Raw genomic sequence first — 26,388 nt, 5'->3', positions numbered from 1 at the left:
TGTGCGCGCTGAATTACATCAGCAAAAGCGCGCGCGAAAACTGTGTTCGGCCACGTTAAATATTCCTGAAGTTACGTACAAGGGAAGAAATCCTTCCCCCTCCCCTGACCTGTGTACACCCACCCCCTCTCCAGGGGACGGATGTACACAGGCTACCTTTTCCCCAGTCGTAGAAGCCCACTCTAAATAGGGCGGCCCTCCCTAGCCACACCTCTTAAACAACCGAGCTGCAAAACGAAAAAATAAATAAGCAAACAAACAAGCAAACAAACAAGCACCACATTGCATCTGAAAGTTTGGTTTTATCAAAATATCTTAATTACATCTATTATTAACTTTAAGTTGACCATTTCTATGTTTATCCCAGACGCAAATTACAATGGTGTATACGAATGCATTGAATATGACCCAATCTATACAAGCATTATAAACATTAATTGTAGAATCACCCACCCTTCGCAGAAGAGCCTTCTTTGAGGTGACACCGCGAACTTGCGCATGATCCCCTAACCAATCACAGTGAAGGTATTTTTTTGCCAGCCAATCACAACTTGCCTTGTGCGCAATTTTTCCCGCCTGTAACAACGGTTACATGTTTTCCCCGCTTGTTTCCTGATTGGTTTGTATTTGCTCTCTGTTCTGCTTTCTTTGGTTTATTTTCAACGGAAATGTAATTGACAAAATTGGCTGTGCAATTTTGAGTTTTTGGTCAGTTATTGGAAAATTCTTCTAGGCATCTAACAATAAGGGTTAGTCCCGGATAAGAAAAAGTTAACAAGCTTAAGAAAAAAAAAAAAAAACACGCAATAGACTGCAGAACAGGCGGATTAGCGGGCCTGAGATCGAGACGCGATAGACGCGCGCAGAGCGCGACCACGAGCACGAAGCGCGAGTCTACTCGCATTGCGCATGCTTGGTCTCGCCTTGCTCTCTGATCCGCTAATCCGCCTATTCTGTAGGCTCAAAAATGCCTGACTGCACACTCGTTTCACACTAACTTTTCTTCCCAGCCTACAGTGAGAGTTCAGCGAAAGGAAAGTTCTCCTTGTAAGTTAAAGACTCAGTTACAGTGTAAAGCAACTCATTGCATTGTCCAGTTGTATGTTATTTGCAATCTTCTGCTCTACGGGTGAGTATATCAGTTTACCTCAGTGGTCCCGATCCATGTTGCCCTCTCATGATTCTAGTTATGTTTGACTTATAGGATACTTAACGTTATTTTGTCCTCGCTGATTCCTCCCTTGGAGTATTTTTCTGACCTCCTCTCTAAGCTTTGCACTGATAAAGTTAAGAGAAATTAAAAACTTGTCAAGACTAAAATCGTTGACACATTCGTGAAATCTATTCCATATTAATAACCCGCTCAACCTCGACATATTGTAGAGATCTTCCTCATGTCTAACGAAAAACATCTAATCATTTTTTTTTTTTCTATCTTTGAGTTAAGGTGCTAGGGTTTTATATAGCACCTTATATTTCGTCATGGTGTATGTCTATACGTTGGAATAAAAATCTTATTAACCATTTAATATCAGACTCGCCAACCACAGAACAATGCAGAAAGCAGTGAGAGTTACATTCTTACAAAGTACATTCTGGTTAAGTAGGTTCCTCTTTAGATTCTACTTTCCTGTGTTTGTTTGCTTTTGTTTTTGTTTGTTTTTTGCCGGTTGTTTTTGTTTGTTTTGTTTTTGATTTTGTTTTTGATGGCAAAGCGCGTAGCTGTCCGAAAGTTGTGAAAAAGATAAGGGGAAAATTGCGAAGGATAGCGAACGAAATACTATATTTTTGAGGCGATATACATTATGAGACTCCTTCAATCTGCAGTCCCTTCTACGAGAATCGACTTTGGCCGCTGCATTAACAAGAGGCTTACGTATATACACAACATAGCCCCTTTAACTTGCGATAAGACTACATCCGGCGCGCTTGATTGCCTAAGACTTTGGCAAAACGTTCGGGAATTCGTTCCACCGAACGATCTTACTGGAAAACACATCTACGCGTAAGTACGGGATAATTCGTGTGACACAAAACTAATCATTTTCATTTATCTTTTCTTGTGGCTGATTGATGGGGGCTATCCTTTGCTAAGAGTTAATTGTGAGCTGAGCGAATCCAATAAGTGTGCGATCGTCTGGCGGCTCGTTTAAATTCCCACTTGATTTCTGAAATAAATACAAAAGTAAGAAATGAAGGACACATCTATAGCATAAAGTCAGTGCTAGGAATCTCAAGAACCAAGCGCCTTACATGTAGCTTTATAATCACTTCCTCAGTCTTCAAGAGGGATGACACGGTATAGCATTTTGCCAGGTTGCAAAATCAATTTACAGACCTGTACCCTTTTACACTTCTATAAATCGCAATGTTCAGAGAGGATGCCACATCAGCCTTGGCTGGTTTTCATGCAGGTCCTCTGTCCTGGTCGAATTGGAATTTGGAGATGTTAGTTTTTGTGGAGGGAGGAAAGCCGGAGTAACCAAAGAAAAACCCTCCGAGCAAGGCGAGAACCAACACCAAACTCAACCCACATATGGCAACAGGCTGGAATCGAACCCGTGCCACATTGGTGGGAGGCGAGCGCTCTCATCAAAGCGCCATTCCTGCTCCTCACGAATTCACCTCGAGAGCTACTGTGAGAGAAGTGTCTTGATCAAGAACACAACACAGCGAGCCTGGTCAGAGCCTGAAGCCTGCCCTCTCTAATCGGGATGCAACGCACTACCCAACACGCCTCCCAAACAAACGAGAAATCAAACACAAACAAAAGCACACACGCGATACTTACCAGCGGGAACGTCATTGATTTGCTACTTGGTGGATTATCAATTACTTTGCTGAGGTTAGCGGCAACTGGAAAGAGCAAATACAGGAAATGTTGAACAGATCACAAACACTATACGCCCGAAAAGGGAGTAATGAGAACTTTGCGAGAGTACGAGAGTACGTCTTACCAACTACTAAATCCTGTCCACTTATTAGACCGGCCGACACGAGCTCTTGCGCCACGCCTTCAGCTGTATCTGAGTGAGGAAAGGATCAAGATAAGACTGAATGACATGAACAATGCACCAAAAAAAAAAAAGAAAGAAAAACAGGAATATAAAACAAGAAAAAGAAAAGAAGATAAAAGAAGCAGAAAAACTAGTCTATATTTAGCAAGTTGACAGAGAGCAAAAGGATAAGAAAGGAAAAGAGCTGAGGAGAGGGGAGAGGGGTGGGGGTAGTACTGATAGCTTGCAGCCAGTCCCGAGAGATTTAAACAACAACGACGAGGCAGCTGAGCCATGTTGAATATACACACAAGAAAATCTTTAGTCAATGCCCTCAACATTGCGGCGATAACATCACGTAGAAGTGGCTGAAGAGTTGATGTCCCCCCAAAAAATATGGAGCAAGTCTGCAGACGTAAAGGGAGCTTTGAACTTAGAGGGAAGTAGTTGTTTGGAGTGTACTGGACATGACTTCGCCACAGCAATAACGTTTCTCATTTGCTATACCTTATTACATGAAATTTTCGCAACAAGTTCATTTCGCGATGTTGAGGTGCGCATATTTCGCGACACTTAAATTCCGCGATTTTGCGAAATTGTTGTATTTTGAATCTCTTTGACTTCGCGTTTTTGAGTAACACACAATTTATTTCCTTGACAATGTTACCTTAACATGTCCTTGTAGATATAAAAGTTGGATTATATTGTAAAACAAATGGGAAAAGTAAATCGTTAAAAGGGCTATTAAAGAGAAACGGAGACACATATAAGAGTCAACAAAACCATGCAAAACTTCTTACCTTTACCAGGAGTGAAGTCAAATCTGATATCATTCAATTCTTTCTTAGCATTTCTGTAACAGATCAGAAGATTCAAATGATGACACATTATGATCACTTCCAACACAATCACAAAAGTTCGGATAAACGGAACAGGAGATTCGGCATTCTCGCATCCTTTTTAATTTATTATTACTTTGGTTTTACAAGCACAAACTCAACAAAACACAACCCACATACCTCAATCTAAGGGTAAGATCCAAATTAATTTGTGCAGCTGAAAAATGATACAAAACTGTCAGTAACCTCAAAAAGCTGCAGCCCTCAAGGGCAAGAATTTCTTGGTTAAGTTTTCAGTACCATGTCCTCGGTCCATTGTTGTGTGACCAGAACGAAACACGGGCTACGTGACACATGTGCGTTGCGTGACAACGGTGACGACACAAAAGATACTACACTACATGTTGTATTAACGATACTTACGAGGTTTTGGTGATGTTGGTGTGGACGGTTGGACGTGGATAGGCGGTCCTTCGTTTTTGGGTGGATTTCCCTGAAAAATAAAAATATGCTTAGTTCACACAGAATACAAGAAATATTATTTTAGTTCATGTAAGGAGCGTCGGTTTAGTTTTCGGCAGATTCATTAGTTTTAGTCTCAAGAGTGCATTTCATCCTGTCAGTGATCGAAGGGTACCACACATGCACATTGCGCATGCGGAAATTGCGGGATATCACTTAGGCTGATTGACTTTCTTTCTTTCTTTCTTTCGTTGCATGTTAAACAACGAAACTAGGCAAGAATAGGAAGACGGCGAAAAGCGGAAGTTCTTCAAAGCTTATCGACTATCCCCAGAGTTAACTTCAGTTCACTTGTGTGTCAAACGGGTCAAAACACTCGTCGAGGTCGCACAAAAATCTAAGCGAGTTCGAATTTAGCGATTGGCCAGCGATTGAACGCCAGTTGGTGTTTTTGGCATTTCCTGCACACTTTAAAAGGAGGTCGGGCACGTACCTCAAGTGCAACGAGCGATTCACACTAGAAGCCGCCGCAGCCTCTTCCAGGAAATAAGTCAGTTGCGGCGAAGCACGAAACACGGCGGCGCAAAATGTGCTATTTTTCGCGGTGTGTTCCAACCAACAGAACACCTGCAAGAGGCTGAAGCCGACAAGGATCACCTAGGCCTACATGTAGTTCTGCATGCATGGACTTTTTCGTTGTCATCTTACCTTTACAGTATCCACATTTGTCGATTTTTGTTTATCTTCTCCGTCGTCATCATCGCTTTTATCTCCTTTTCTCTCTTCGTCATCTGACCACTCCCAGCTGCCATCGGCCGCGCGGTGAAGCCGTCCACTGGAGCCTGGGACTCGCTTTACCTATGATGCAAATAAGATGTTACGTTAGAAGACTTACTGAATAAGGTGCGTGGAGTATCGAACGAAGCCAATGAATGAATCCTTGCCTAGAGTGGATTCATTGTCTCCCTTGATGCACCATGATCCGAGTGATCTTGGATCACTGATCCTGATTTGGATCATCCTAAAGCAACGCATCTTTCGTCTAAGAAAATTAAAAACTGACTACATGAAGCGTAGCTTCAGTTACAGCGGAGCTTCTCTATGGAACGATCTTCCCGAGGAACCTCGTATTACAGAATCCTTAGACCTCTTCAAGAGAAGCATTAATAAATGGTTCTCTGAATCGGACACCCACACGGCAAATATATAAAAAAGTACATAGGAAATCTTACGTGCGATGTACACATTTTTCTTTTTCCATTACCGTCAAACCCAGTGAGGCGTTCCCCTCAAGATTACATTAATGAATTGATTATTTGAATATTGAACCCGCTAGTCGTTTCAAGAGTGCAATAATGAATTGATTGTTGGAAAATTGAGCCCACTAGTCGTTCCAAGAGTACGGCTAATGGGTTTAATGTTCAAAAAAATCGATTTAATATTGATTTTTGAAATGACTAGCGAGTTCAATATTCAAATTATTAATTCATTATTGCATTCTTGAAACGATTAGCGGGTCCAATATTCAAATAATTAATTCATTAATGTTATCTTGAGGGGTACGCTTCACTTGATTTGACTGTAATGTATGCTTATATTTTTTACCGTGTTACAAATAATGTTTTCATTCATTCATTCATTCATTCATTCATTCATTCATTCATTCATTCATTCATTCAACCATCACACTCTAGCTGATCGACGTATACAAGATATGTTAATCTTAGCTTTTAAAGCTGTCAACAACCTTCTTCCTACATATTTAAGTGACTTGTTTACTATTCGTGAGAACATTAAGAATCTAAGGGGCACCAACAAGCTTGTCATCCCTAAAGTTAACACCACCCGTTATGGGACTAAGTCCGTGGCCTACACTGCTTCAAAAGCTTCGAATTCACTTCCGGATACACTACGTTGTATGAAGACACAAAGATTTTAAGATTGCGGTTAGATCTGTTGTAAATTTACATACGTAAACTAGTCTTAGCTATTATATATTTATATCTTGTAATTTTTTAATTTCAATTTTCGTTCGTTTAAAGTTATTTCTCTCGGTAAATTAGCATAATCTTGCTAGAGGCCTAATCAGCCTCATCAACCCGAGTTGAAATAAAGTTATCTATCTATCTATCACTGGGCAGGGCGGGGTAATATAAATTTACGCGTCGTTAGAAATGCCGTATCACCAACAACAACGAACTAAAGATTTTCGGCGAGGGAAAAAAGTCTAACTACGGAAGCCCGGACAAAAAATAATGGTTTGAGTGCTGAGTAATATCGTTCAGTTACATTTTTGTCTGATTGCTTGTAACTTTATTTCTTGCTTTTCGTTTCCGTTCTTATTTGTTTTTATTCCGTTTTGTTATCTATAAGATGTGCATCAGTTAACTACTTACCTTCTGTGACCTTTCACCCAGTGAAGGCATAAGCGGGACTAAACTTTCAACTAGAAATTCCTTTTCCTGCAAAGAAGGGTATAGAAACATTTGCCTAAACATGCCAACCCTCTGAGAGTTTTAGGAACAGTTCATTTTTGATGAGATAGGGGTGAGGAGGGGGTCATGGCAAAAAAGAAACTCCTTCAAGTGGGGAGGGGAGAGGGGGGAAAGGGGGCTCTGAACATGCTCCAAGATCCGCCCACATTAATTGATAGATGTTCCCAACAGCATCAACCCAACCCCGCCAACTATTTTGTAAAAAATACGGTCGACCCTCCCTAACAACAACATCCAATTATCACTTTAAGACTGTCGCAATCTAAAAGGATTATGAGTGGGGAGGGAAAAAATTCTGATAGTGGGGAGGGGGTTAGGAAATTTAAAAGGATTACATGTACCTTAAGTGTATAAAACGTCACAAGCCCTCCCTACCATATAAAAATAGCTAATAAATAAAACTAATAGATTAATTTATTGCATCTGAGGCAGCAGCCTTACCCTTGCTTTCTTGAAGAAGGGAAGTTTTAAAAGTTCTTTAGCATCTGGCCTAATGATAATACAGTCACATTAATGCTTGCAGAAAGACTGAAATTCCAACAACATGTAAGAGGGAGAGAGCTGACTATTCACTCTTCCTACAATAACACTGAGTAACATGCAACACAGTTTGGTAAAAATGTACCATGATATCCACCTTGGTTTCATTGGCATAAAAGCAACTAGGAGTATTTAATTTGCACCCTTCAATTGTACATGTATACATGCTTAAATTACATTAAGTTCATCAGATCTACATGTAGTGGTCTTAATTTTTATATTATTTCATACCTCTGAGCAGGCTCTTTCATCAAACAACTACTGATCATCTTTCTGAACACCTTGGAATACTTCTTGTAGTTTTCTTTTCCGTCATTCTGAGCAACAGTGTCGAGAGAAGGTGGGTCATTCTGTAACGTTAACATAAGTACCTGGAAAGAAAAGAAGTTGTGTTAAAAAAACATGATGTGTTTCCCGAGTTGTGTTGCATCGTAAGCCTAAGCTGCCCTGCATCGTGAGCCTTAAAGCTGCCCATGCTAACAGTTGTCCTAAAATTGTTATCAAAATCTACGAGCCAGCTTACCTTCATGGCTGGAAATTTGGCGTAAGGAGCTGTTCCAGTTGCCAGTTCAATGGCTGTAATACCAAAACTCCATATGTCAGCCTTGTGGTTATATCCATGAACCTAGACAAGTTGGCATGTCATTAACTTAAAGCTAAGTTTGAAAATATGAGCATGATGGCTTATACATGTACATGTAGAATAAGAAAAACAACAGCAGAAGTAAACATTATAACAATATCAAGACATTGAAAGAATAGATGGCCGGCAGGTGTGCTTTGAATTAAATACTACTGGCTCATTAGAAGTAAGAAGGGACTGGGTACTACATGCAGTAGTTACCAGGTCCCTTTGTTTAACTCTGTCTATAGAAGATGCATTTACAACAATTAGAGTATGTTACATTACATACATGTACACTGTGACAACACATGTATCCCAGAATTTCAATATTTGAAACATTGCACCAATGGTAACAAAAGCACATAAATTATTATAAACTTTTTTTTTGTTTAACTGTCGCAGATTTTGCACTTTTTCAAAAATAATATAATGAATATATATACATATTGTGTATATTCGTACCACTAATAAATTTCTCTTCAATACTGCATGGGAATTTGGTTGACACTCTACTTTTTAAATGAGTCACTGAGGAAGTGGGGAATTTTTCCATGCATCTGCATATTAAACAATCCCTTCGTATAAACACTGCAAGGGGCTTGGCCCTCCCAACTTCCCCCATGTTGTGTTGACATGTCACAAGCTGTTGAATAGGCCTACCTCTTCAACAAGCCACCTTGTGCATGCCAGCCTCAATGTCGGAGTGTTCTACTGTAGCTAGTAAGTAACTGTACAAAGTCGTGTAATATTTTAATGACTCTCACCTGCTCCATGACTTCTGGTGCCATCCAGCATGGTGTACCCACAAATGTCTTCCTAACCTTCGGCCTGGATCTGTCGCCGTAGTCACTAATCACAGAACTAACACCAAAATCTACAAAACACATATTAAAGATCCCAGTCAGCCACATCACTCTTTGTGTTAAGCACTTGTTAAGTCATTCATTTGGGTCAGGGTGAAAGTATGTATTTTTACATGTACATGTAAGGCAACATGTTGAGGCCATTATGGTCTGTAAACATTTTGCACTGGATACATTCAATTTGTACTCTTTGTAACCTTTTAAAAACCCATCACATATTGCATTTTGTTTGTCAGTCTTCCATTTTAGTGCAAGCTCAGTTGACTCACTCAGAAGGATTCAGTAGACAAAAATAAATTAAAAGTATTAATTAAATTTACATTGAATTATACCTCTTACTAACTGAGTTTGAGTTACGGACCATGTTTTTCCCCTTTGATTTATGGCCCAAGTGTCAAGTGCGCGGGCCATAAATCGATGGGGGAAAAACGAGGAGAGATGTAACATTATTAGCTACCTTTTCAGTATGAGTTTACATTTAATTTTACTGCTTTGGATAAACTAAAGTGCACAGAGAGAACATACCAGCTAATTGTACTGTCCCATCAGTAGCCAGTAGGATATTACCAGCTTTAACATCCCTACAAAAAGTATTTAAAAAAAAAAAGAAAGCCATACATGTAAATCAAAAAATACTGTATGCACTGTATATATAGCAATGATCACCTATATATTTATACAGTTGGAAACCCTTATTTCAAACTATCAGGGGGAAAGAAAATTCAAAATAGCCCATAGTAAATGACTGAAGGACAAACCAAGGGAAATGGTTTTGAGTTTGAAATAATGGAGAATTCAAAATAACCGAGTTCAAATTAGTCAGTACATGTACATGTACATGTACACGACCTTTGTAAGCTAGTAGATCTCAGGATTAAGAGGCACTATTAAAGTTGTACCTGTGCTTCTATCACCTAAAAACACTCTATAAGGACCCAAATTATTAGGCAGGTCTCAGCTAAATGTCTGAAACCAGTCTTAAAAGACTAGCTTCAGAACATGAATTAATTAATAAACATAACCACAAATGATGTGCTTACATGTATCTCTAACAAAGTTATGTCTACTTATCAACAAATACAAGAAATCAATAGCATTAATTCAATCAAGCTGGTATAAGTAGTTTCTTGAGATCAGGGGATTTATTATAAACAAACCTGTGTATAAGGCCTTGACTGTGAAAATAATCCAGGCCTTTCAGAACTTCTCGCAACACGGATGCTATTACTGCCTCATCAAGGACACCATCTTCGCAGCCACCCCGCTTTTTCTGGTGCTTTATCACATCAAGCATGGAACCTAACAAATTAAAGCAAAATAATTCACATACACTGTATTAACACATGTGTTCAAGTTCTTGCTCTGTGGTTGTTTGCATTTTGATTTGTGAAAATACATGTAATCCTTTTCCCTAAAGACCACAATCCTTTCAGTCAACACAAGAATCTGGACCTCTCTAACTGGTGCAAATGTTTTAAACCAGTCCAGAGTTCTTGGTTTTGATTGTCAGCCAATCAGATCATAAACCTAGTAAACTAAGCTAACAAACCCTTCATGCTTGGTCTGTGCAGACCAACTCAAAGTCAAAATGGGATTCGACCGCTGGGAATGGTAATCTTCAAAGCCCAAAAAACTGAATCTACATGCGTTTTTGTCATTTGAGATAAAGTAATGGAATACATGTAGCTAGAGAAACTTTAAAGGATTTACAATATAAAGTCTGCATGAGAGCCAAGTGGCCCATCAGGCCGGAGCTTATCCCGGTTTCTGTAGCATGAAGCGACTAGGAGTATTTCTACTCCCCCCTGGATGGGATGCTAGTCCATCGCAGGGTTACCCCCAGCATTAAGTTCGCCGGTACCCATTTATACACCTGGGTGGAGAGAGGCACTGTGAGAGTAAAGTGTCTTGCCCAAGAACACAACACAATGTCCCCGGCCAGGGCTCGAACCCTGACCGCTCGATCCGGAGACGAGCGCACTAATCATGAGGCCACCGCGCCTCCAACATGCTAGACTAAAGATCCCTGCAATGTGTTCTCGAGTACTCAAGACATTTAACTCTTGCAGTGTGGGTACTAGTCAGCAAATTTAATGCTAGAGTGTACATGTAGCCTTGCAGTGGAATAGCATCCCATACAGGGCAGTGTAGAAATACAAAATGCACTCCCAGTTGCTTAATATCAAAGAAAATGGGATTAGATCTGATGGTATGGACCTGGCATGGAACATTTTTTGTCAATAAGACATTACAGCAGAGTGAATTAATATACCTCCATTCAGCAATCTCATCACAATCCACAGTTCTTGTTTAACCACAAATGAAGTATAGTAATTCACTACATTCTCGTGGTTGCACTGGCTCATGGTACGGATCTCTTTCTACAACAAAAATTTACATTAGATATAGATGTGATTAGTAAAATATAAAATAGCTTCCAGGAGTATGCATTAAACAATGATTTGTCCAATTGAATATCAATTTTGTTATATATGTATACATGTATAAAAATTGTACATCACACCACCCAACAGGGTCCTCTAATCTGATCTAAAACTGGATATCCATTTTCTAAAATGGGGCACAATATATTTCGTACCAACAAAAGCTTAGCAGCAGCAAATATTATTTTAAATTGCCTAAAATAATTTGCGTTACACATTTGTGAGGTCATTAATATTAGGACCAAAAAAAAAAAAATCAAAAAAGGACTAGTATTGAAATTTCCTAAATTTCTATGGCATTAAAAAATGGCCCCTTTCAAACACAGGATGTCATGTTTTGAATACAATCCTTTATGCAGCTGAGAAACCAAGTCCAGAATTGGATACCATGAGGCAATCCAGACACCAAAATTCTATCCAAGTATCTCTCCCCCCTACCCCCCTCCTCCCAAACTTACATTAGCACCATGGTGAGTGTGCTCTTGAAAGTAGATAATCTTAATCTTATGATTCCTAGCATGCAGGGTCAAAACAGTTGCTGAATCTCTGTGCAGGTCTCAACCAGTAGTGATTGTGCAACTGCCAGATTGCTTGCTGTTAGTGACCTGTAGTCTGCATAAGGGATTGGGGGGAGGACCCCCCGAAAATTGCAATTTGCATTTTAAAGGAGTGGGGGCTGCCCAAGAAATGGAGGGAAATGAGAGAGGCTGTTTAAAGTGTCTGTTGATAATTGTTCACCTATTACCCGCAACATCAACTGGACATTTACACTGTAAGAGGGTAGGAGATAAGACGAGTTCATTTCTGGATATCAGTCTGGGGCACTTTGGACCAAAAGCAAAAGATTTGATCCAATTTAATAGCTTTACTTTCAACTGAGAATGACACAACAACGACAGTCTTGAAGTTTTCACCTGCAAATATGATCACAACTGACTTAACTTAGACTTAAGAATAAAGGGCAAAGCATACATAAACAGTGTAGTCAAACATGGAAAATGTGAATGGCATAAAAACATACAGATGTTTCAACAGAACAGTTACAAGAAAGCTTCATTTGATAAATAAAAAGTGTCCTTTATGTTTGAATTTAAGCAATAGAATGATAGTTTAACATGTTAGAGACATAAACTGCAGTGACTGGAATGCAGTAACTCTCAGGGTGGGGGTGGGGAAGGCGATTATGACCAAAATGCTCGGTTCATGCTCATGTTATGTAAGGAAGAAGTGAATATGTCAACAGCCCCTAACAATTTATTGCAAACTGAACATGAAAGAGTGACATGCGCAATGTACATTCCTCTCAGCGCTATCAATAAGGGCCATAACCCGTAACACCTGTTACAGCTGAGTATGTTTGATGGACCCTTGATGTTACGGGTGAACTGGCCTGTAGTTGATACAATTCACCCATAAAGTAACAAGTTTGCTACGGGTGCCAAGATCAAGGCTACAGGTGAATTAAAACTTAACGACAGCCCTGCCTCTAATCCATAAATATCTATTTTAGGAAAAATTACACATTTTGGTGCCTTAATCCTCTAATTATGAAATCAAATTTACACGTAGATCTATCTGTTTGGAAATTATAGTAGAATTCACAACTTGTATTAAAGAATACATAAAGACATCCTAGAGGGTGAAATAATACACAGTACATAGATTTCAATACGAGAACTTTCTTAAAGTACTTTGCACTTGAAAAATAAACACGATACAAGCTGAAGATAGTGTACACAGCTGCATGTAACTTATTTCGCTGATGACATTTTCATTAATTTTTTATTTTTCTTGATTGACAAAATCAGCTTGTAGCTTTAAGTTTAAATATGCGGTTTCTATGGCATAAGGGCTTTTATGACAGGTACCTATGAAATTGTTTAGATTAGACCTATCGAGCACTTGTAAAGACTGCTTCACAAGAAATGCCAGGTGAAGTCGACCGTACAAAGTACAGTGTGAAATAAAAAAGAATACGTCAAAGCCAATTTTACTAAACTAGGGTAATCCTGGAGCTCCAATCAGAGATCCAGCATATGCGTCATGTTGTTTAGCATTTCCAAGCCGCTTGTCGTGACTCACAGTAGTTAACTTACCATCATTTCATCGATACTAGCTCCGCATTTCTCCAAGTCAATCCTCTTCACAGCTACACGTTCCTTGCGAGGAATGCACAGAGCAGCTTGGACGACGGCCGTAGCTCCATAACCTTGGGTGAAAATAATATCTTAGATGCAAAGGCTAACGTCTGTTTGCATAGTACAACATGAAAATCGCACCTATAACTTCCTGCAGTTCATACTGTTCCTTTTCATTCGGCCATCGACCTTCGCCGGCAGCCGCCATGTTTCTCGTTTGAAGCCCTCCGACGCTAATTTCTTGTCCGGGAGGTAGGAGGGGATGATTTTGCTATTTAGTGCCCAGTTTCTTAGCTTGCCGACTTCTAAAATGGCCTGGGGTCCAACTTAGAGAAACTTAGAGATACTTTCCACATCTACTGTCTTTCTTTTGGAAACGCGGAAAGCGCGAGCGAGCAAAATAAAAACGCAATTATCCGAGTGAGACTGAATCGTGCCGAAGAGTGAGTGGAAATTTAACATAACCAGGTTTTGGAATATATTTTAATCAGTGATTTATATTTTGTTCTTTGCCCGCCGGCCTTTTCTTTCGTGCACGAGCTCGACGCGACTGAAAGTGACGTAATCTAATTGTGACGTATATAATCGCCATCGTTCGAATTTTTGTGTGGGGTAACTTGATACGTGATGAGAGTTGAAGTTTTTCTTCAGTCCGCCGCTATTAAGATCTTGCAACAAAAACTTTCTGGCGTTTCTTTCCCTGCTGGTAGGTAGCTTTCACTTGTGTTTTCCTTTTTTTTGATTTATTGTTTCAGAAGGAGCATGAAAAAAAGTCAAACACGAAAAGGGAATCTAAACGGTACGCCAAAAGTTATTTTAAGATCTTTTTGTGTTCTGTTCGTCGGGTTTGTTTGTTTGTTTGTTTGATTGCTTGTTTGCTTGTTTGTTTTCTTTCCGTGCTTTCCTGCTTCTACGTTACCCGCAATAATAGTTTCAACTTTAAATTTCTTGTCCATTTCTTGACAATAGCGCGTTTTTATCCATATCAACAAATACTGTTCCCAACTACCCCTCCCGAGTCTTTAATAAGTCAAAAACCATTCCCTAAACATCAGGTTGATGGCGAATTAGCTGCTAGAGCCACTCATTAGGGGCGGACCATTGGAAAAGTGATAGGGGGAGGGTGGGACTTTTTCAGCCCGCAGGAATTTTTTTTCACGTCCACTGCCTCTGCAGGATTTTTTTTGTTTTCTTTTTTTCGAGTTCAAGTCCCCTGCACGAATTTTTTTTTTTTTTTTGGATGGGGTTGGGGGGGATTCTAGTATCGCAATCTTAATCTTGACACTTGACGCAAGCTGATTATCTGGAACAGGCTTTAAACATTTTTTTTTTTTTTTGTCTTTCACATAGCCGTTTTGCTTTACTGTCAAAATTATACTGCGGAGGGAACATAACCAACTATCAGACACATTTAAGTGGCTATAACCTAACTGATGGGGTTGCGTTGCATTTTTTGTTTCATGTTAAGGGAAATATAAATTTTATTTATTTATTCCCCTTGTAATGAAATTCATTCTTGGCATGTAGTGAATCAAGGTTTAAGCTAGGATTCTATGACTGGCCGTCCAGTAACAAATATGGGGGGAAATGGCCTATTCCACTAGAGGGGTTCACTAGAGAAAATTTTGCAAAATTGAAGCATTTTTGGTGCGTTTTCTACGATTTTCAGCAGATAAATTTAATGTATCGATTGGACTTGAATGATGATGCGTCGTTTACTTTGTCAAAAACCTAAACTAGATTGAAACAACCCAAACTAAACGCATCAGTTGTCCATAGTAATCGCATCATGATGTCATTATTTACGACGTTTGTCCAACGTTGATCTTAGCGGCCATCTTAGGGCAAGTGTTACGGTTCGCCATGCTGGTGTGTACATCTGTGTCCGCAATCGTCATTTAAAACATGTCATTTGTGAAATCACTCCTATATCTCGAGGCTTTCAATACACGGTATGTTCTTGCTTAATTGCAAACAAATGAAGCAGGATGGCTGTTTATGGCCTAACATGGTATTTTTTTATTATTATTATTATTATTATTATTATTATTATTATTTTGTTATCACTTTTAAGATTATGAGATTACTGTACACAAAATGTAGCAGACTTGAAAGGCCTGAAAAATGTCTGTTTTCGTAATTGTAGAGAAAACCAGGTCCAAGAAATTAAAGCTGCAGTATAATGGCTGCCAAGGTGCCCTTCAGGCGAGTACAGTTTGTTAGCCCGACAGTGCAGTTCACTCTGCAGGAATATTTTTTTTTCTTCACTTCTCCTTAGGAAGATTTTTTTTTTCAGTCACCCTCTCTTGCATGAATTTGTTTTTTTGTTTTTTCCCCCACCCCACCCCCATCACTTTTCTAATGGTCCGCCCCTTAATTGTGCGCGTGAATCTTTGGTTCAATACTTAATTATTTATTTTTTTATTAATTTACTTTTATTTATATATATTGCCTAACTGCCACGGGTTTCCCGCTCCGCTTAGAAATGGTTCAAGTGCTGTTTACATCTGTGTACTATCTGTTGATGTTGATGCTATTGATTCTCGGCGTTATGGCTTTTCTTGTACGACTTTACTCGTACGGAACAACCCGAAATCTTGAACCGGACAGAAGGACACTACCAAAACAAGAAAAGTAAGTGTGCAATTCAGCAACTTGCAATTCAGCCGCAAATGAACTCAATTAACTGAATACAGAGTACACCGAACTAAGGAATGTTTCAGGCATTTTCGGACTGTACGAAGGTTCACCAGACCGAAGTAAAGAACAATGTATATACACACACATATACTTTTTGATAAGGCAGGTCTGAATAAGACAACCTTATTAGGGCTGGTCTGCACTTGTCATAAAATGTAACAACTGAAACAAATTATTCAAACTGAACATAACACTGTTAAGAATCCCAACTGGTCGGAGGCAAACCAGATGGCTATTTACAAGCGTGGCCGAGGATTTGAACTCGGGGCTACCGTGAAACAAATCCAGGTAGTAATCAGAGCGCGACTCGAACCTGGGAGCGCTGGATTGTAAGTCTAACGCACTAACCACTCGGCCACGCTGCCTCCAACTCCGATAAACACTGCCCGAGGGTACATAAAGGTATGTTTTTTTGTATTTTTTTTATCTAATATTTATATTTACAAAGAAAGAAAATCTTAGGATATTAAAATCCGGGTTTTTAGAACTAATTAAACAAGTTTCTTTTTCAAATTGGATATGGTCAAGAGACATGGAATCATTTTAAAGTCTTCTTTTTTCAAGGATGAAGCGTCCCTAATGACTTTATTAGGGATGGCACTCCATACAGTGGGGCCCCTGTGAAGACCAGTCTATTGTTTAATAAAATTACGTTCTATAGTATCGCCTTTGGGTTTATTGCCACAGCGTCAGGGAAAGAAAATCACTTAAAAAGAAAAGATCAAGTATTTACTCACATGTAGCGGACTTTTTGAACCTTAACCTGCACGTTGAGCCGTGCTATTGACAAGGAAAGTGGCTTCGATACTAGATCAAGTGACTAAGTAAGGGAGCCGCGCTATCATTTCCAAAAAGCCCTTAATTACACATGCTACAGAGTAGCTAGCGCTGAGTCAGAGATAACTAGGACTTTCCACTACATCGTCAAATGTTCTTTCCTCAGATCGTGTTCAAATTGAAACGAGTTTCTTAAACTTCTCTGGTTTGTCTTCTCTCTTGGGTAAGGTGCCTATTTTTTTTTATTTTTTTTTTTACAATTTTTGGAATAATGTCATCAAGATAAACATGCTAACTTGGAGAATTAAGGATATACTCTGCGAGTGATGTTTGAAAATTCTCTTAATTTGAAAACGTTTTCAAATATCACGAGTAGTGTAAATCCTTATAATTAATTGCTCGAACTTTCATACAATTACTCATTTATCATAGCATTGAACGCGCGTGCGTTCATTTGTACTGCTGCACAGATAAAAAAATTAAAGATAGACTGTCCCGCTTTCAGCCAATCACAATGAAGTAATTTTCTTAGAACATACAAATATAATTCTTAGCGCACGCTTATTTTCTCAACAATGAAAAGCAAAATTAGTGCAATTTAATATTAATACCATTTATTTTTACTGTAGCCGCACCTGTTTCCTGGTTTTCTTGATTTTCTTGTTATCAATATTCCTGTTTAACAGGCTTCTGCTAGCTCTCAAAGACACATCTGAAAACATTCCAATCGAAGACGAAGTTGCCCAGAAGCAAAGTGTCCCTGAGATTAATTCAGAACTGCATGACAAGAAAGACCTAAACGCTTGTCTCGTTCCTTTGGCGGAGAGGAGCAGTGAAACAAAGGCCGGACCTGGTATTCCTGAGCGGCAACCTCCCTCAAGGCCAAAAGTGGCAACTCAGGCAGTTATCTCACCGCTAACGCTGTTTTTGCTGGGAACTGATACCGTCCACACCTATGACCCCGTATACGAGAAAAAGTTGCAGGGAAAACGTAAACGGTGGTTCAACAAGGCCTTAAAAATGGGCAGAAGGCCGTATGTATGTTTTAAATAAAGAAAAAAAAATGTATGTACATACTTTGTATCGGATTTTCACCCATGTATTTCCTCGCTGCATGCATTTTGTCATCCACTCTTGATTTTTTTCGTATAGAGAGGTGTCCATAAGGGGAGATTAGACTGTACGCTAGACGCCCTATAGTTAAAAAGTTTTAACCGCTATAACGTTGATGGAAACTCCCAATCAAACCTTTCGTAAGTACTCTTTCTTTCACGTCGAAGTCAAGAGGTTCACCTTTTTCCTTGATGAATTTTCGCAGGGCACACTCTAGAAATTGAATGCCATAAAGTTCATAGTAGCGTTCTAAGTGTGGAGCTCACAGCCATCTCAAGCTCTGGGATTTCAGCAACAAAACTAGAAATAAACGTCTAAATCGCCCGTTATTTCTAATGTAGTTTGAAAAAGACGTTTTCGTGAAGCTAACATATTTGACAGTTTTTGACTTCCGATCATTTAGTGTCCAGTTTTCAATCCCACCTAAGCAGGGCTTTTATTAAATCCTCCTCTCTGGGGATCAACCCCCTTCCATACATTCAAAAATACCTTTTAATTAACCAATACTAACGAAGTCCACGAATTGTCCACAAATATGTTGTGAACAAAGCGGTTTACATACAAGCCGAGTTGCCTATCAGGCCGGCACTTATCTCCGCTTTCTGTAGCACGAAGCGACAAGGACTATTTTCACTCCCCCTGGATAGGATGCTAGTCCATCGCAAGATTACCCCCAGCATTTGGGCGGTACCCATTTATGTATCTGGGTGAAGAGAGACTCTGTGAGAGTAAAGTATCCTGCCCACATTACAACACAATGTCCCCAACTGTGGTTCGAAACCCGACCGCTGGATCAGGAGGCGAATGCACTTACATAACGCACTTATATAGGCGCCACTGCGCCTATATACATGTATAATGTGTCCCAAAAGCGTTTCCTTTGAAGTAAGAAGCGTGGAACAATGATGCCTATTACGAGGTGATAACATCAGGTTATCAAAACAGCCACTATCTTGATGTTTCAAAGTAGTAACTCAAAAGCAATCAATCGATTTTAAAAGTCCCAAACAAAAAGCTAAACATGTAAGCTAAGTGTATGAAAGTTATATTTTTTAAATGGAAACAAGTCGAAATTTTTGGGGGAAAAACGCCTTTAAAATGTCATTGCCAGGTCAAATTCAAGTATATGTGATTCAAAATTATTGTCAAATAAAACTGAAAGTTTGGCAGCTCCCACTCAAATGTTGAAACAAGTATAAGTGGTTATGGTCCGTGCGGGCGGATTTAATGCCCCGGTCAGTTCTCCCAGTCTGAAAAGGATTTTTCCCTTACCGATGCGCGCTCATGTAGACCGGAACTGACATATTTCGAGGGAAAAGATGCCTAAAATATAGACCGGCGCGGTATGTAAAAATGCCGTAACATAAGCTTAGTACGGGAGTTGCACTCTCCTCGTGATGGGCTCCTGCTTTAAATCATGAAGTCCCCATGGATGAGTGTGGCACAAGATGGTTACAAAAGATAAAATCCCTTTAGAGAACACACTTCCTCGAGAAAGCTGGAGAGGCTAGCCACGTGCTGAATCAAGAAAACGCCCTTCAGAGGCAACACTAACTGTAACAGTTGAGCAAACAAATCGAAACAAAACCAAAACAAAAACAATCACAGAACAGAATTAAACTTAAAGAACATTCTACACCGTTCTATATCCTCTTTTATTATGGTCTTCTATTCTTACTGTTACCAAGAGAACCATTTCCTTACAAAAAGGTCAAGATAATTTTAAGTCGGAAAAAAAAAATTCTATTTCTTTCTCGCTTGTATAGTGGACAGGCTGCTTTGAGCGCAGTAAAGAAGTGACTATAAAAATTCCTTTTCCCACACCTTGTTAGGAGTAGCACTAACGACAGAACTATCACCAAGTTAAAACTGCTCAAAGCCTTACATCCACAACGACAACGTCATGATCAGGACAACTAAACAACGATTTCTAAATTAAACCCAAATGGTTCTTTAGAGACAGAAACAAACAGTAAGCCGTGTGCCTAGATTTGTAGTAGGACGACGGAATTCCGAATTAGCTGGACGACCACTTTTCCAGCTAATAGCCCGGTGCAGTGTATGTTACCCAGATGCTGATGGCTTCGGTCCAATGTCTAGAGCGCAATCTTCGCCTGTGCCTGCATCTTTTTCTTCAACGCGCGGAACTCGTCAACAGTATACTGCTTGTAGCCAGCCTTCAAGGAAAGACGTTTTAGAGTAAGTAGCTAAGGCGAGTTCCCAACAAAAGAGAAATTTAAAAAGAACCAGAAATCAATTATATCGAGCCAGGTGTAAATCATAGAGCCAAATATCGACAGAAAACTTCGAACTAGAATACGCCAGTGTAAGTGTATCGACTTACATGGCGGCTCACTATAGTCTAAGTGTGGCCTGGCTTACCAATCGACCGTTCCGAAGTGCGACTGACTGACTGACCCTTTGATTATCCGATCGGCTGATCGATCCTACAAATGACTGGCTGTCCCACTGACTAATCGATCGCCTAGCTAAAAGCTGAAGGGTAGCGGAATGACACACTAACTGCCTGATCAGCCGAGTAGCCAACTAACCAATATCTGTCTGACTGGTTGACTGAATTACATACTGACTGGCTGGCTGACCGACCGACCGACCGACCGACCGATCGCCCGGCTGACTGACTGACTGACTGTATGATTGCATTTAATTTCTGACCGACCGGCCTACATACTCATTGACAAGCCGCGCTATAAAACTGCCTTACTTAGCGTTTACTTGCCTTTTTCTCTAGCTGTTTGTCATCTTTCTTGCTCTCACCAGAACTGCAAGAAAAACAAACAAAATACAAACATTAAGAAGATTCCATTGAACTGCAATGCATATCATTGCTGCACAAAATTTCTCGCCTCATTAATGCCCGCTAGTGCGTGCTTATAACCAACCTTATGGGATTTCCTCATGTTGACCTCGGGATTAAGATCATTTAGTTAGTTATTTATTTCATTTTATAAGGTTTCACTTCGTACAATGTTAATGTGGAGAGATATATGTTTCGTGCCATCCGTGAACTCTCCCCTCCCCACCCCGGCTTATATATAATTAATTAAACCATGCCAGAGCGGGAAATGCCCAAAAAATTAGTGCACGCTCACTTAGATGAATGTGTTACCTCTGCTAGAAATTTTAGCTCTGGAGCGGGCGTGTATGAATTCCTACCATATGTGGTTTTCACGCGTTTCGGCATTCTCGTAACCAGAGCCACTTAATTAAAACGAGTAGTACTGGGGACGAGAATACCGTTTTGGAGGAGAATGGCGGAGTTCTGAGGATGTGCAGTCAATTTATCCTCTATTTTCGTATTCTCAATGATGGACTGGCACTAGCTTGCAACTAAGGCTACTGCGGGGAGTCTTGGCAAATGGTCCCGAATGAGCCTCGATTCCAAGCTAGTTCCAATCCAATACCGAGAATACGAATATGGACTATTCTACTACATGGGTTTATCCCTTGTTTAGGGGCGTGCTAATATATATTCTTCTAATACATCGTTTACCTGTATTTTGATTCCTTTTTGTCATTGTCCACAGTGCCAGCTGCCTTGTGTGACATTGAACTATCCCCAATTTTAGCCGGTGGTTCAGTTTTTCTCGCTATTCCTGTTAATCTCTTTAGAGTTTGCACTTCTAAGACCTTTTTACTCCACAGCGCGGACATTGATTTATTCTTTCTTTTCTTAGCTGGCGACGCCGAGGCTTGGTCGTAAAGTAGACTGTACAGCGGTATGTCTTCGTGTCGTTGTGCTCGGTGGTATAACTTACTCAAAACGCTCCCCTTTATGAGATTATAAGTCTGTGTGCATCTCTGATTTATAATTTGATAAAAGTTGTATTTGCTTAGCTCGTAAACGCGTAAGTTTTCCATGCACTCGACACTCGCGCAGTAGGTAGGTAGGTTCATGATAATTTCAATGTCTCCTATGATGTCATTAGGGCCTGTCGCCGTCACTGGCAACTCTCGCTGTCGCATAAGCGTCTCCATGGCAACGTACCCGTACTCTTTCCTGTGCCTACGCCTCTCAATAACTGACAGAGGGCGACTGGGGTCAAGTTTCTTCGTTGTGGTTTCAGCTCTTTCAGAGCATGCAGTCTTTCGACCGGACGATAGACTTTTAACCTTTGAACTCGCTTTCATCGCTTCATATTGCGTCATGCTCAAACGCAAGTCAGCGATCACTTTTCCCCAACCATGAAAGACAAAAAATAGACTGTTACAAATGCTTCCTTGCTTTATGAAACGATTGCCGAACTGGACGTCGACTTGTTTTAAGTTCTCCATCAGCAGGTTCTTAATAGCAGGCGTCAAGTTTCGAAAAAGAGGCGACAGATTGACGAAACTCGCTTTGTTCTCCCATTCTAGTTTATGAATTCCGAATGATCTTGCGTACAACGCCTCGTCTATGAGTAAAACATACGTCAGCTCGTCAGCTATGATAGTAGAGTTATATGTCAAGTGGTCATGTGACATTAGCATTTCCCCAAAGCTGCTTCCTGATCGCAAGCCACCAAGCGCAGGACCCACGACGGCAACACGGTCCTTATTGCTGCGAGGAATTGGTAAGGAGTCTTGCTGAGGTGCGCGTGCCTGGTCCTTTCTGGCGTGCACTGACGCAGCTCCTTTGAGAATGATCCCAAAACTGTGAAGGAATTATAGTTACAGAAAAGTATCCTTTAAGATTTTACTTCATAATACTAATTTGAAATCACTGATGATGAGGTACATATGTATATCAATGCCTCTTGATTATTCAAAGGACTTCTTTCACCCTGGACGCATTGCAGACCCACAGCAGTTTTTAAATATTAAGAGCCGCCCTCTGCAATTATCAACTATGGTCATTTGGACGAGAAAAAAAAATCAAATCCCTCGAACTCTCCCACCACCATGTCTCACCTGCAATGTCTCACCACCGTAATAATTAGCATAGTTATGCTAATTAGGACGGTGGTCTTTGTTGACAAAAGCACAGCTTAAACTTCTTCTTCTAACATTTGACAGTTTTAACAGCCCAAAAATTTTATTTATACAAAAGCAAACAATTGTCAAATACTTGTGAAATGTTCGTGGCTAGTCTGACGCGGCGTTTCGTCTCGGACAAGAGACTCTTCAGAGACCTTTAGAATTCAAAGGCAAACTCGTTGAGCATCACGCCCAAAGTCCCGTTCGCAAATTCTTGATGTTGACAGTCTGGCCCTCTATCGCAGAGGGATTCCCAACCGTACGTTCACTCGTACGGGATCTCAAGTGATGTACTTTTGGTGATATTTACGTTACTTTAAATTTCGCCATTTTTATGGGACTTCATGAGTAGTTCGAAAGGGAAGAAATTTAAAATTCTATTAAAAAAAAAAAAAATCAGACTTCGATCAAATTCCCAAAACAGCCTCTCAGCGTAACAAGAAATATTTGCTTGCTTCGAATAAAGGGTTTTTACCCGAATTTATAAAGTTTTCTTTGTATGGAAAATTGTTAAAAATGTGCCCTAAAATGGCCGCTGAAAGCCCTCTCAGAGGGGTAAACCCAAGATGGTCACCCCAGCGCTAAAATGCGAATCGAATTGAACTGAAAGTTATATTTTTGTGAATCACTTATCTAGACCATTCATCTGAAAAAGTTTGAGAAATTTGATTTTTCTCGTCCAAATGACCATAGTTTATATTTACAGAGGGCGGCTCTTAAAAATGAAACCCTTTACGCTGAAACACTGGCTGCACCGATTTCTCTCGCGTGCACGAAGATCCACGTTTTCGGATCAGGCAAATATATATGATTTTTAAAGGAATCAGAGCAGATTTCGCTCATTTTTAGAATTTCTGCATGCACGAAAAAAGGCAAGCAGCCCTGACCGCAATAAACGATTTGCATTTGTCAATACATTACATATATTTCACCCTTACGAGTTTTTATTTATTTTAATCTTAATTAAATCTTAATTATGTCAACTTTTATCGCATTTGTATTTTTGCAAATGTATTCTTCCTTAATTCACTTACTTCTCTCCCTCTTGTCCCTGCCACACGATTGCGTAATCTTTCTTGACTTTCTTCAAAGTGGCATTTTGAGCAATATCCACAAGCAGATCTGTGAAATGGGCGACAAAAGATAAACACTGAACACCCGAACGCTCACGCGTGATTCCCCTGTGAGCGGACACTTATTCATAATTCTAGGCATGCACAAATCAGGGGCATATCATCAAAACGGCAGCCTTTTTAGCATTTAGAAATCGAGCACCTAAGTGGGTGGCGCTTTCGCAAGGTTTCTAGTCAAAGGAGGTTCAATAGAAAGTATTTCTCTTTGTTTTTCAGTGTTTTGTCTTTATGCTAATTTTCGGCCGTTTGCAAAAGCTTACTTATGTCTATGCCAAGTTATGCGCGATCATAGGGAAAAAGATGGCGGCCGTACATTTTACCACAATTATATGCGAACCTAATACAGCCCGTAGAGTACAAGGAAGGCCATATTTTTGCAGTATTTTTCCCTGTGCTAACGACACTGTGTATTCTAGGTTTGAAGGTTTTAGAACGTTTGGGTGCATTTTTTATGAGCGTTATTTAAGTTTCCGTGCGCTAAGAATTAAGGGTAACGGTACCAATCGCCATCGTTTTTCCTACGGCGGATTAGAACTAAACCCATAGGTCAGAGAATTCAAATAAGTCGCGCTTCCTCTGTTTAGTTTAACGCGCGCCAGTTCTTTGCAAGTGAAGGTAGGAACAGAGAAGTTATGCCACGATATAATTTCCTATTATCCTTTTTCAAACTTTTAATCGTACATGCAAAATACATAGCGTGTTTCTCTCGAGATATAGAAGCACGATTCGAAGTTTGGGAGAACGAGAAATGCTTTGGCAACACAAACCGACAGGTGAGTGTTTCCAAACTTTCCGAGTATTTCTATTAAACAATTAAATTAGGAGTTCTAGATTTCTATAGCGTGATAGTTGACGAGGGCGCAGCCCGAGTCAGCTATCACAGATAGAAATTGAGAGCGAATAAACTAATTATTTAGTATAAATCTACCAGTCATTCAAAACTCTTTCCGTAAATCCTCTTCACAGACACTTCAGAAACACAAATAAGCGGCCGCCAGTTCGTTAACACGCGCACACTGCTAGGCCACTCACTATCTACAGCAGAATAGATAGTGAGTGGCGTAGCCAATCAGCGAACGGTATTCGTGATAGAACGCTACTAGATTTATACTACAACTCATAAGTAAAAATCTACTAGCGTTCTATCACAAATGTCGTCCTCTGATTGGCTACGTTACTCACTATCTATTATGTTACAGATAGTGATTAGCCTAGCAGTGTGCGGTTATTAACAAAATGGTTGTCATTTCTTTGGGTTTTCGAAGCATCTGTGAAGAGGATATTGATAATTTTCCAGTCAAGACGCAGATTTGTACTAAACCAATTAGACTATTAATTCGCTCTCGATTTCAATTCGTGACAGAAATCTCGAGCTCATAATCTATTTGTTAAATAGAAACACAATTTTAAACCAATCGGCGAGTGGATTTTCTTCGGGCTCTTTTCTAACCAGATATACTGTTTATCTGATGAAACCCTTGCTAGCCTATTAGCTGAGAAACGTATTGTATTTCTAGATCGAGTAATACTAAATAAAATTACAATTCTAAACGCTCACCTTTACTAAGGGCATGAAACAGAGGAGTTCTGGTTCTGAAGAAGGGAAGAATTCTTTCTACATCTTCACGCGAGCGAGATTCCTTAGGACTTGATAAAAGATGTTCCATTAGTTCTAGCATGACCTGACTAATACCTGCCGTTTTCTGATTGTTTTCTGTTCTCTTGAAATAACTGCTGTATAAAAGTAAGTATTGCGACCAGAGATTGATGAAAAAGCTATTTTCACTGAGCCATTTAACTTCTGGCAACGAATAATCACTTGTGCAACTTGAAGTTCTGATTGTTTGACGTCATCAAAAGAATTATTCAGACGATTTCCGCAGAACATTCAAACAATAACGGCAAAAATCAAGTTACCAAAAAAACCTCATGGCATGATAATATTTTGAATAAAGGTAGGAAGATCTTATCGAGACCTTAGCTCTCAAGCTGACCCCGCGAGAGAAAATTGAACTTGAAGTTATCAATATTTCTATTAAAACGGACGTTTCGCGTTAGTTGAGAACACAATAACGCACGCCTTAAGCATTCTTACGAGGTTTGATATTAAATTTCTCGAGAATACTTGGGGATTTAATCGCGGGGTCACCTAGAGAAATAAATTACAGTGAGATGTTGTAAATAGTATTCGAAAAGTTACCGTGCTATCGGTAGATTTTTAGTAAATAATTTTTGCACTTATTGCTCGAACTTTGAGCGGAATCCGTCTTAATTAGAATGCAACAA

General features: G+C 39.8%; 2 protein-coding genes and 1 pseudogene across 3 annotated transcripts; 1 reads left to right on the top strand and 2 right to left on the bottom strand.

The window, feature by feature from the left end:
- Positions 1 to 282: 282 nt before the first annotated feature.
- Positions 283 to 13,643, bottom strand: LOC110047319 (serine/threonine-protein kinase OSR1-like). 2 transcript variants are annotated; one of them, XM_020753064.2, is made up of 17 exons: positions 13,544 to 13,643; positions 13,361 to 13,473; positions 11,093 to 11,201; positions 9,978 to 10,119; positions 9,346 to 9,401; positions 8,722 to 8,831; positions 7,856 to 7,957; positions 7,564 to 7,703; positions 7,234 to 7,282; positions 6,694 to 6,759; positions 5,006 to 5,155; positions 4,259 to 4,328; positions 4,016 to 4,052; positions 3,797 to 3,849; positions 2,958 to 3,026; positions 2,792 to 2,856; positions 283 to 2,168 (listed from the first exon to the last, which is right to left on the bottom strand). In XM_020753064.2, the coding sequence occupies exons 1-17, from the start codon at positions 13,608 to 13,610 to the stop codon at positions 2,091 to 2,093; spliced, it is 1,476 nt and encodes a 491-aa protein (XP_020608723.2). In that variant the 5' UTR covers positions 13,611 to 13,643; the 3' UTR covers positions 283 to 2,090. The 2 variants fall into 2 exon arrangements, with proteins under 2 accessions (XP_020608723.2, XP_089141872.1); XM_089285746.1 differs by having other exon boundaries at positions 2,087 to 2,856.
- A 200-nt stretch (positions 13,644 to 13,843) lies between these two features.
- On the top strand, positions 13,844 to 17,968 carry LOC110047320 (uncharacterized). Its single transcript, XM_089283821.1, has 3 exons — positions 13,844 to 14,105; positions 15,865 to 16,036; positions 17,566 to 17,968. Exons 1-3 carry the CDS (start codon positions 14,030 to 14,032, stop codon positions 17,930 to 17,932), a joined length of 615 nt encoding a protein of 204 aa, XP_089139947.1. The 5' UTR covers positions 13,844 to 14,029; the 3' UTR covers positions 17,933 to 17,968.
- Positions 17,969 to 19,977: 2,009 nt separating this feature from the next.
- LOC110047318 (uncharacterized) lies at positions 19,978 to 26,033 on the bottom strand (annotated as a pseudogene).
- Positions 26,034 to 26,388: the final 355 nt, after the last annotated feature.

This window comes from Orbicella faveolata, unplaced genomic scaffold (assembly GCF_042242905.1).
Source record: "Orbicella faveolata isolate gen_17 unplaced genomic scaffold, um_ofav_v1 contig_13, whole genome shotgun sequence".
NCBI lineage: Eukaryota > Metazoa > Cnidaria > Anthozoa > Scleractinia > Merulinidae > Orbicella > Orbicella faveolata.
This window is presented reverse-complemented; position numbering and strand designations above follow the sequence as displayed.